Source organism: Callorhinus ursinus, unplaced genomic scaffold (assembly GCF_003265705.2).
Source record: "Callorhinus ursinus isolate GAN/ISIS: 27379988/994484 unplaced genomic scaffold, GSC_fseal_2.0 scaffold3, whole genome shotgun sequence".
Classification (NCBI taxonomy): Eukaryota; Metazoa; Chordata; class Mammalia; order Carnivora; family Otariidae; genus Callorhinus; species Callorhinus ursinus.
In genome coordinates, this window is record NW_027397065.1 from 12,790,395 (window position 1) to 12,802,677 (window position 12,283).

Here is a 12,283-nt window from a genome sequence, read left to right on the forward strand (position 1 = left end):
TTAGAGGAAAATAAAGATACATAAATACAATTTTATCAAAATTAACTTTTATCAACAATTTTGAATAATTATATCATAGAAATGAATAGTAGTACACTATGCAGACCAATTTGTTATGGAAATTGTTGTAAAATGTAGGTACTTGGTAAGTACTTGTTAAATAAATCAACATACATTAAAAATTCGGAAAACATAAATTAGTATGGGAAGTCAATTCCAGGTATTTTTTTTTTTTTAAATGCAGATAGATCCTAAGTGATACACAGTTTGGCTTTGAACTTCCTGGTGTGCAAAGTAAGCGGGGAGATGTGGTCTGTTATGGAGCAAACCTGCTGCTTTAAATGCTTTCTGGATGAGAAGATGGGTGGGGAATAGCCAAATAAACAGTGGAGATAGATAATTTCTTGGTTCTTATTAATTCAAGAAGAGAAAACACCACAGTTCCTCTGAGAAAGCAAAGCCATTCATGGATTTAGCAGAAGGAGAAATTTCTCACGTGGGTCTCCGCCTGGGGTGCTCAGTGACCTAGCAGACGGGGCTTTCCGAAGGGTCCGGTCGACAAATGCAGTCTCCGTTCTCACAGGTGGAACTTGGTGCCCTTCTGTGAGGTGTCACACTGAACATTGGTTCTGGTGCTCATTTGTTCTAAGGGTAGATCCTGGGCTCCAGGGCATGTGGCTTTTACACTGTTCGTAAATCATTCAGGGTCTTTGAGGTGCCTTAGGCAGTGGAGGGAAGGATGGGGTGTAGTTCGGAAAAAGCCTAGCCACCAAAGTTCCTTGTTATTATCGGTTTTAGAGACTGGAGTTTTGCTTTAGAGTAAAGAATTTTCATTCCTAAAGAAGTTTGAATTCTACTGATTTAGAGGATTGTGTAGCTTTCAAGCAACCCTTTACAGATAACACTTTCCTTGGCTCAGCTTGGGATGAATCTAGCCAGCAGATATTTTACAGTTAGGGTCTATGATGAGGGCCTAGAGTGTGATCCTCTGTGGGGATATTCTGAATCGACTGAGGGCTAATTTACCTTTGTTAGTGATCAAACTAGGAAATTGAAGGTTACATCGTTTTTTTGGAAATTAAGGACTCTAGAGAGAGAGATTTTATTTGGGGACACACAAATAGTGAGAAGTACTATTTTATTGCTGTTAATAGCATTAGTACCATTTTCTTTTGCACTGTAAAAAATACTGTGTATTTCTGTGACTGTTATCTCAGGATAATTAATTTATGTGTTTATGATTAGATTAAGTTACACACAATTGCTGTTTTCGTAGGGTCACAAATGGCCAAATGTTGGCAATTTCATGTGGCTCAACTTAATAATATTAAGAAAATATTCTTTTGTTGTGTTTAAAAGAAACCGGAAATGATTGGGTCTATAGACCTAAAGAAAAATTTGTCACTTTTATTTTCTTCTTTGAAACAGAAAAAATGCCTGTCTTAAAGGCTGAAGCATCGCATTATAACTCTGATTTGAATAATTTGTTGTTCTGCTGCCAGTGTGTGGATGTGGTATTTTACAACCCAGATTTGAAGGAAGTTGCCGAGGCCCACAAGATTGTCCTGTGTGCCGTAAGCCACGTTTTCATGCTACTTTTCAATGTGAAGAGTCCCGCTGACATTCAGGATTCCAGTATCATCCGAACTACCCAAGACCTCTTCACTATCAGCAGAGACACTGCATTTCCCGGTGCTCGCCAGGATACTCCAGGCAACCCGCCCTTACGCGTCGTCGTCAAAGATGCCCTCTTCTGCTCTTGTTTGCCGGACATTCTGCGCTTCATTTATTCAGGTATCTTGTTAAATGGTTCTGGTACATTCTCTTAATTAAGCTTTTGAAAGGAACTACGCCTGTGGTCCTCAGGTGTATTGTCTAGCTCCATGTTTATTTTCTTTCTACCATCCGAGGTAAGGATTATACATGAAATAGTCTTTACTTTATATACAGGAATTGGTCCAAGCTTTCCATCTTACTTATAAGTCTACTTGCCTTGGTTTTAAATCTACTTGTGAAAATAGTAATTTCTTTTCCTACTGAGCAGATGTTAGTCAGTATTTTATTTAAACAAAAATAACCAAAATGTGAAAATATGAGCATTTGTCCAGTCTAACTCTAAAGAAACAAAATTTTCAAAGTGTGAATGAAAATAAGTATCTGCATCTTTTCTTAAAAGATTATTTATTTGAGAGGAAGAGAGTGAGAGAGAGCATGAGCACATGCTAGAGAGAACGTGAGCAGTGGGAGGGGCAGAGGGAGAGAGGAAGCCCACTGCCAGATGAGTGGGGAGCGCAATGTGGGGCTCGGTCTCAGGACCCTGAGATCATGACCCAGAGATCATGACCTGAGCCGAAACCAAGAGTCAGATGCTTATCCGACTGAGCCACCCAGGTGTCCCAGTATCTGCATCTTAAAAGATGGCCATTTATTCACTTTTGTTTTACTCTTAGATTTTGGAGGGAATTAAGAGAAATTAGCAGGGTCCTTGAATTCAGTTTAGGAACTGGAAAGAGTATCTGAAGTTAGTTTAGACTGAGATCTGATCAACTTTGTTTAATTAATTAATTTTTTTAAGATTTTGTTTTTAAGTAATCTCTACACTCAGTGTGGGGCTTGAACCCACAACCCCAAGATCAAGAGTCACACACTCCAGTAACTGAGTCAGCCAGGTACCCTGACTTTGACTATTTTAGATTTTACTTTTTTTTTCTTACTGTGCACTTATCTTTTTAAGATAGAGCTTATCGGGTGCCTGGGTGATTCAGTTGGTTAAGCATCTGCGTTCGGCTCAGGTCATGATCCCAGAGTCCTGGGATCGAACCCCGCATTGGGCTCCTTGCTCAACAAGAAGCCTGCTTCTCCCTCTCCCTCTGCCCCTGCTTGTGTTCCCTCTCTCTCTCACTCACTCTCTCTCTGAAATAAAGTCTTTTTAAAAAAAGAGCTTATCAATTATTTTTTTCTTGTCCTTTTAAATGATTGTAGCTACTATATTTTAAAAAATAGAAGTTTTATCTGAGTCACTTTAGCTAATGCATTGAGGGTGTCAAATCTAAGTGTCCCATATAAAAATGGAAAAGAATTGACATAAAATGATTTTTAAAGTAAGCATCTAAGTAAAAATTTTCTGAGAACTTCTCTCTTCTTTAATTTTTCACTTGGAATCATGTTCTGATGAAATATTAAGTTAAGGTCACTCCTCTGGAATGTGGCTGTGCAGAAACATTTATAATCTGTTTTTAGACTTCAAAATGAGGGACAGATAAGTTTATAAAGGTTTGCAAATAAATAAAGTGCTGTTTCATGTTTGTAAGAAACCTTTGGGTAGTCTTCAGTTGAAATAATTGATGTTAATATCAGATTTTACTTTTTTCATTTGGGATGTGGTTATATAATTTTACTCTAAGTTAAAATAAAAATTAATGGTTTTGAAAAGTGCAGTTGCAGTATGAAGATTTGAGTGCATTAAAATGTATATATATGGGCCACCTGGCTGACTCAGTCAGTAGAGCATGTGCCTCTTGCTCTCAGGGTCATGAATTCAAGCCCCACTTTGGGTGTAGAAATTACTTTAAAAAAATTTTAAAAAATCTCTATATATGTACATACATATACCTACATAGGAGTAGAATGATAGTGGTGGGTCTTAAACCCATTATTCAGTGAATATTGGCTTGGAAAAGGCATGAATAACCACTCCTACAGAGCACACCAACACAGTGCCTTCAACATGGCAGGTTTTGTGTCGGTTGAATTAATGAGTAGACTCTAGTAGCTGTGAATCATCATATGAATAAAGCAGGTTAGTTAAACACTTCATATACTAATAGATTTTCATGTTTAAACTTTGAGTCTCACAGTTTAGAATTTAAGGCTAATTCTGAAAAACAAGAATGTTTACATGTTAAATGAAAAAAAGTCTTTAATGATGTTTAGAGAACTGTGAAGGAAGTATTTGGCTTTTCTTTTCGGAGATGTTACTGTTGAAATTGAATTGTTCAGCAAGTTTACCACAATATCTATTGAATATTTTCGAAGGCACATGAGCACTTTGAAGTCAGTTACATCCTCTTGAATAAGGTAGCAATAAAAGAACTAGTTGTATCTCCAGTGACAGAACCTACTTGTCTTTCGTGTAGGGAATGATTTTTTTAAATTGCAAAATTAATACATGCAGATGGAAGCAAAGGGGAAAGAAAAGAATGTTCTTTCCTTAGCCCCCTTATGTGTTGACTCTAATGCTATTTGAAAGAAGTTAATTTATTGGGAAACATACATTAAGGAAAATGTATCTGTAGTAAGTGCTGGTTTCCCCCCGCTGGAGTACAGAGTGGGAGGTGAAGGCTTGCAGGAGATGAGGCTGGCAAGCCAGATGGAAGCTGTTCATCAAAGCTGTTCTAGAATGTTAAGCATGATCAGACTGGGCTTTGGCATGCTCATCTCTGGTGATAGTGGGGAGATGGAATGAATAGAGCAGGCAAGACAGGAGTTTAATAAGGAAGCTCCGTTACTCTGGAGATCAACCTCAGGAAGACCATTATTCTGACAACAGGTGGTTGCTGCTACAGCTTGTCCATCATTTGGACCAGGGCTTTTCAAACTTAATGTGCATGCGAGTCAACTGGGGATCTTGTTCATGTGCAGATTTTTTTTTTAAGATTTTATTTATTTATTTATTTATTTAAGATTTTATTTATTTGAGAGAGAGAGAGAATGAGAGATAGAAAGCACGAGAGGGAAGAGGGTGAGAGGGAGAAGCAGACTCCCTGCTGAGCAGGAAGCCCGATGTGGGACTCGATCCCGGGACTCCAGGATCATGACCTGAGCCGAAGGCAGTCGCTTAACCAACTGAGCCACCCAGGCACCCAAGATTTTATTTATTTATTTGAGAGAGAGAGAGGGAGGGAGAAGGAGCATGAGCAGGGGGAGGGACAGGGGGAGAAGCAGGCTCCCCGCTGAGCAGGGAGCCTAATGTGGGGCTCCATCCCAGGCCCCTGGGGTCATGACCTGAGCTGAAGGCAAACGCTTGACTGAGCCACCCAGGTGCCCGTCATCTGCAGATTCTGATTCAGTAGGCCCCGGGGGGTTGAGGCGTGAGATTCTGCATTTCACGCAGTCTCCCAGGTAATGCTGATGCTCTGGACTACACGCATCACCTGCTCTGGGAATAACCACGTACTGGCCACGGACAGGGGGATAAGAGCCTGGCATTCAGTCCAGAGGCCCAGGGGAGGGACCTGGCCTATCAGTCTCAGGGCACAGAGTCAAAATGGGGTCAGCTGCAAGTCTTACTGCTGTGAGCTGTTCGGAGCTGGAGTTGTTGCTGCCCTGTGGTAGCCGCTGCCGGAGGGTTGGGCAAGTGGCTGCTTTGTGAGCCCGGGAAGAGCAGTTAGAGGCAGAGGAACATCATAGCATGGAGAGCTTGCTACAAGCCCTTGAGTGGTTCAGAGCACAGGCTTCCTAACCTGACACTGAGCTGTTGCATTTCTGCTCTGTTCATTCTCTCCTTGTATGTCAAGACCCAGAGAAGAGGTGGTGTCAGGGAAGAGCTGGGCCACAGGCCATTGACCTGGGGCTGCAGGGAGACCCCAGTGCTTTGAGGAAAAGGGAAAATAAATGCTTTAGCAGGTACCTATTACTTATTCTGTATTTATAGAGTATAACCTCAGACTCAAACAAAAGTTACATTGTGTTTATTCTTTTTTTTTTTTTAAGGTTTCTATTTATTTATTTGTTATAGAGAGAGACACAGGAGAGCAGGAACACAAGCAGGGGGAGTGGGAGAGGGAGAAGCAGGCTCCCCGCTGAGCCGGGAGCCCAATACGGGGCTCGATCCCAGGACCTTGGGATCATGACCTGAGCCGGAGGCAGACGCTTAACGACTGAGCCACCCAGGCGCCCCACATTGTGTTTAAATTATGTTTAAAAAGATATTAAAGCTGTACTTGTACAGTAAAGACAATTGTGAAAAAATGGAGAAAATTTGTTGAGGAGAAAATCAATCCAATTCCTACTCTTAGATGTCAAAACACTTACTGATGTTTTGTTTTATCCTCTAGTCTTTGTGCATAGGTTACCATTTATTTAGAAAATATTTTTTTATCACGGATATCTGGATGGCTCTCTCAGTTAAGCATCGACCTTTGGTTCAGGTCATGTCTGGGGTCCTGGGATGGAGCCCCATGTCGGGCTCCCTGCTCAGCAGGGAGTCTGCTTCTTCCTCCCTCTCTACCTCTCACCCTTGCTTATGCTGTCTCTCTCAATAAATAAAAAAAGAAAATATTTTTTAACAAATTAAAGTTTTAAATATATATATATATATTTAGAGACTTCAGTAAAGACGACAGTCTTAAGGGATTTTTGTTTTGCTTTTTTTCTTCCTGCTGTTGTTGAGCGTTTTAAAACTTTTGAACTGAGCATAAGTTTTAAGACTCAGTTACGCAGTGGTTTCTTCACAGAAGCCCCGGCCTACCCACAGGTTATGTTAGGTGGGCAGTGAAGACAGGAGCTGTTTGTACTCGTGTCTGTTGGGTCAGTAACACAGAGGTAGAACTCCATGACACAGCATGCTCAGGAATATTTGCCCTGAGCAAACATGGACTGAAAAACCATCTTCAGTCTATCTCCTACTTTTTTTTTTAAACCAAATTTCAAAGAATGTCTTAATTTCCTCTAAATAACATGCTTCTTTTTAATCTTTAGGAATTTGAAATTTTGTATATATGTGTCACCATGGATGTTTAGGTCCTATATTTAGGAAGGGTCTGTTTAATGGTCTGGTTAACGTAAGGTTTCAGAGTATTCTCCTATGAAAATTCCTAAATAAATAGACACGGTAAAAGTATGTGTTTTGTGTATGTTAATTTTCTATTGGGTAACAGCTAACACTGTATAGTGTATAAGTACTGAAAGACTATTCCTCAAAGAAAGAGCGAGGCCAGTAGTTTGTGGGTCTTCATCGAGTCATCCTTTATTGGCATATAGTTGTGACATTCTTATAATACTTGATAGTCTTTATGCTTGCAAATTCCTGATGCACCCAATTTCAGATGGCCAGGAATTGAAATGTATGTCAGAGCCTCAAGAATTTTGCTTTGAGCTTTTCATACGACAGTTGGCCCTTAGAATTTCACATCCCTTATTGAAATGCCGCCATAGTAAACGAACATGTGGAAAGGAGCTTTCATCTTCAGCTTGCCTAGTATCTTCCAGCTCTTGGAATTATTCTGTGGTATGCTCTTTCCTGCACTACCTAAAAGTGCAGCTTGTATGTATGAGTATAACATGCTCCCTAAGAACCTCAGTCAATTCAATCAGTGCTCTGAGAAGTTAACTAAATAGAAAATCCCAGTCAGTTATGCAAGATGAGTAAGTTCTAGAGACCTGCTGTACAATATCATGGCTATTGTTAACAACACTGTAATGTACACCTAAAATTCTGTGAAAAAGATAGATCACATGTTAGATGTTCTTTTTTTTTTTAAGGTTTATTTTAGAGGGAGAGAGAGAGAATCCTCAAGCAGACTCCCTGCTGAGCACAGAGCCTGACAGGGGCTCGATTCCAAGTCCCCGAGATCATGACCTGAGCCGAAAGCAAGGGTTGGACACTTAGTCGACTGAGCCACCCAGGCGCCCCACATGCTAAATGTTTTTACCACAATTAAAAAAAGGAAAAGAAAATCCCAGTATAAGGATTATTATTTTATTTGGACCAAAACATGTCAAAGATGACTTGGCATGCATTTCTAATTATAAGAACAGCCCAATCCTTAGAGTGCCCTATGAACTGGTCTTTCATCTTTAGTTATTGGATCCTTTTGTGTCTATTCTGAGACAAATGAGTGGCCTGTAGGCATTTACCTGCTGTTAATCCCATGTATTTCAACTTAATTCTTGCTTTCTCAGATAATATTCTGAATGGAGATACTGTGTAGGTATTCGTTAATACAATTTATTTTTAAGAGCTAATATCTGTTCTCCTTTAACATGTGTGAGTGTAGACAATGAAAAAATACCTGTTGGCTGCATACCACTGATCCTGGGTTTTGATCATGGGTGAAGTGTCTGAAGGAAGAGCAGTGATGATCAGCACTCAGTGCACCTTAAAATCCCCTGGGAGGCTTTTAAAATGATGTCTGGGCTCCAGCCCCAGAAATCCTAATTTAATTGGTCTGGGACTGATACCTCCTTGATGGTGTTTTATGAAGGATCTCCAGGTAAATGTACTGCACAGCTATAGTTGAGAATCACTGGCAAAAATTCTTTTAATGTGGGTTCTGTTGGTTTCTCAGTGGTTCTTTTACTTATGACATTTTAATGTAGACCATAATGTCTCTGTGTGTATAGGAAATTTTCTGGAGAGACAATGCAAAGAAAATATCAGATAGTGAAAAGAGTATGTGCCTTTAAAGTTAAAAATCCTTAGTGCCAAAAAATGAAAACAAAAAACCCAGGTGTTTCTTGACTGCAAACCTTTGGGAATTTGAGAAGGGAGGAGAGCTGACAGTGAAGTCATAGGAAGAAACAGTGGTGCTGCTGGAGCTGGTTGGCACCAGCTTATAAGAGCCTATTGGGTTTCTCTCTTCCCAGCTCTGTGCTCTGTGGTGTCGTGTTGGTGGCTTGAATGTGGCCATGGTGCGAGTATTTGCACCACAGAGGTAGCAAATGGCCCAGATCAGGGCTCTCCCTCCCCAGCCCCCTCTCCTCAGGATACACTGTAGCAATCATGAAGGTTAGGTGAGGGGAAGTTTAAAGATACTCTATAGAGCGCCCAGTGCTACAGGGCTCAACTATAATGGCGCCTGAGAGCCTCTGGGCTATCACTTGACTCTTCAGAGTAGCTTTGGATCTGGTTGGCTCAGCCTGGCTGCAATTGCCTGATCTCATTGGTTCAGTAATGTTTGTTATGTGCTCTCCCCATCCCTGATGTCCATGAAGGCATCTGGCAAAGTTCTGGATACAGAAAGGGGAAGATCAGAAGAAAGAGATAGATCGAAAAGGATTTTGAGTTATGCAGAGGTGAGAGGACTTGCTTCAAGTCACACCAGTAATTAATGGCAGAGGTAGAACTAGAGCCTGGGTCTCCCAATTATACCCGCCCACACTACACCTTGGTTAATTATATTTTTAGGCTTTAGGACTTTCTGTAAGCCATGGGATAGGTAGGGGTCATCTCTTCAAATATCATCATCAGAATTGTACTTTTGGAAACGTATCAGCACTGAGGATCGGGATTGAGTCAATGAGGAGAAGGCCACTGGGGAGCAGGTAGGCTATACGGGAAGCTGTGGTAAGCCAAGCGAGAGAAGGGCTTGGAGAAAGGAGAACTTTTGCTGACCATCAAACAGTTTTGTAAGACACAGAGGAAAGGTGGGGCGCCTGGGTGGCTCAGTCGTTAAGCGTCTGCCTTCGGCTCAGGTCATGATCCCAGGGTCCTGGGATCGAGTCCCACATCGGGCTCCCTGCTCCACGGGAAGCCTGCTTCTCCCTCTCCCACTCCCCCTGCTTGTCTTTCCTCTCTTGCTGTCTCTCTCTCTGTCAAATAAATAAGTAAAATCTTAAAAAAAAAAAAAAAGACACAATGGAAAGGGGCTGACAGTGTAGACAGACGTGAAATGAGCCTGGGAAGAGATAGCTTGGAAGTGGGGTGGGGTGAGGACAAAGGGAGGGAGGGACCAGGTGCAGTGATTTTGCTCCAGTGCAGTGGTCAGATAGCTCATCAGGACAGTATCTACCTCCCTTCTTCAGGTTGGGTCTGTAGAGATGGCTATTGAACATCCTTCTCTGACCCTGATCATGCGTGAGACTTTCTGAATGCATTCTGTTCCTACTGCTCATTCTTCTACCTGATGGTAGTCACTGCCCTCCAGGATTAGTATGATTTAAGTCAATTAGGAAAAAAAAAACCATATCTGCCTTCTTAGCCCAGGCAAGTAAGTAATTTGAGTGTAGGAAGGACTACTTGTGATGGCAACTAATATTCTGGCCGTTGCTGTCATTTTTAGGTGACCATCTATTATAAAGAGTTGACAGCTGTCTAGGGAGGCAGATTTCAGGTTTTCAGAAATACATTAGGGGAAGGCAAACTGAGTTTTTAAAAATGTGAGAACTGTTTAAATGTTTTAGTGTAATTACAAGGATATATATTTGGTAAAGAAAAAAGAAAATACTGAAAGTGCTATCTAATGAGAGATTTACTTTTGTACTTCCTGTTTTAACATAAAAATCTAACATATATTAATTTGTCTACAGGTGCTTTTCAATGGGAAGAATTGGAAGAAGACATCAGGAAGAAAGTGAAAGATTCTGGGGATGTTTCAAGTGTAATTGAGAAAGTTAAATGTATTTTGAAAACACCAGGAAAGGTAAATTACTTTATTGAAAATCAGTTTATTTTGATGTTCCCTGAACTTTAACATATATACGATGATAAATGAATAATATTGAGTCATGAGAAGAGTCAACAGTGTAGAAATATGTTTTCCTTGAGTCTATTTTTGCCATTTGAATATTTTAAACACAAACGTATTTCTTACTATCTCAGATTTTAATTCATGTAAGAATTAAAATATGTGTGAGTCATGTCTTTAAAATGTTGATTTGTGAATTCCATCTTCTGAAACATTCCCCTAGATAGCTCCAAGAATATGCAGTCTATGTCAAGAATGAAGGGCTGTTGAATCTATCCAGTTCCAGTTAAGCTTGTTAAAGGGGATGCTTTCTCACTTCTCCAAATTTAAGTCCAAGTAGTTTTCAAGAGCAAGGCAGTTTCTCTGTGTGCCTTTTTCAAGAGTTCTGAGAAATCTGTTTGATCAGCTAGACAGTTAAGGATTTATTTCTCATCTCGTATAGGTTTAAAATTATAAACCAGGTCAAAAATAAAATAAAATAAAATAAAATCATAAACCAGGTCAAAGGTTATAAAATACAGACTTTGTATACAGTCCTAAATGTGTGCATGTTAAAACTCCAGTCCCTTAGACTGTCCAGTCTGTAAGGGCTTTAAAAAATAAATTTGCTGGGAGCCTGGGTGGCTCAGTTGGTTAAGTGACTGCCTTCGGCTCAGGTCATGATCCTGGAGTTCCAGGACCGAGTCCCACATCGGGCTCCCTGCTCAGCAGGGAGGCTGTTTCTCCCTCTGATCCTCTCCCCCCCCCCCGCTCTCTCTCTCTCTCATTCTCTCTCTCAAATAAATAAAATCTTTAAAAAAAAATAAAAATAAAAATAAATTTATTCATTTTAGAGACAACTACATTATACACTTGAGCCAGTGTATTCTTATTTCAGATTATGTGCTAAACAAATTGGCTACAGTAGGTAAAAAGGTAAGCTATGTGCAGTGCTCAGGAGAATATAGACTTATGTTAAATGTAAGAGAAATGATCATTCCTTGAGTTTTTTTTATACAGATGACTTAGTCAATTCTACAACCTGAGTTAATGACATTTTAAGTTAATATTTTAAAACGGTACTAGCTTTTAATGAAGATTCCTGACTTATTTAAGAAAAAAAAACTGAACAAAGTAACATGGAATTGAGAGCAAGCCTTTTCTTATTTCAGTCTAACACGGAAGCAGGTATGCAGAAGCTGTGCAGTTTTCCAGGGCATGGCAGATTGGTAGCTCTCTTGCCATCTAATTCAACTAAATAATGCTTTTGTAGAACTGTGTGCATAAACCTGCATTCTGTTTTTCGAAAGTTCTCTAGATTACTTGTTTATAGACTGGTGAAAATGTGCACCATGTATATCAGTGTTCTGTCCAAGCTGCTATATTCCTATCTTTTTGACCTTCACATTCAAGGCATGGGTGACAAAGGAATCTGTTGACACAGATTCATGATCGATCGATCGATCTATCCATACATGACCTACATCTACATAGTATTCATGACATAAAAATTCATAACCTTTATATGAATGGGGAAGACAGAAGTGTTGCCTCTTGTTCTAAACCTGAGCCTTTCCTTGAGTGTGATTTTAAGCAGTCATTCCTTTGAGTACTGAGAAAAAATGAATTCTTTTTGGGGAAGAGGATTGGGGCTGGACAATTCCATGATATTGAACTAAATTCCCTTCTTTGTACAGGAGGAGAGATGAGTTCTGTGCTTTCTTCCTGTGCTTTTCTGGGGTAAAGGTCTCTCTCATTCACTGAGTACAACACAGAGCTATAACCCTGAGTTAGGAATCAGGAAATGTACATTCAGATTGTGAGTTGGCATGAATTATTTCTGGCTTTGGGCAAGTCTTCTCAGGACTTTCTGTAAGAAGAGGAATAGATGATGATTT

The 12,283-nt window shown here is 40.1% G+C and overlaps 1 protein-coding gene across 1 annotated transcript in view; it reads left to right on the forward strand.

Annotated features, from left to right (window-relative positions):
• Positions 1–12,283, forward strand: part of RHOBTB3 (Rho related BTB domain containing 3) — a 54,805-nt gene that overhangs the window by 20,604 nt on the left and 21,918 nt on the right. The window contains exons 6-7 of the mRNA XM_025866804.2: positions 1,429–1,794; positions 10,249–10,361. Of these exons, the coding sequence (XP_025722589.1) occupies positions 1,429–1,794; positions 10,249–10,361 (479 nt within the window). The remainder of the gene's footprint in view (positions 1–1,428; positions 1,795–10,248; positions 10,362–12,283) is intronic.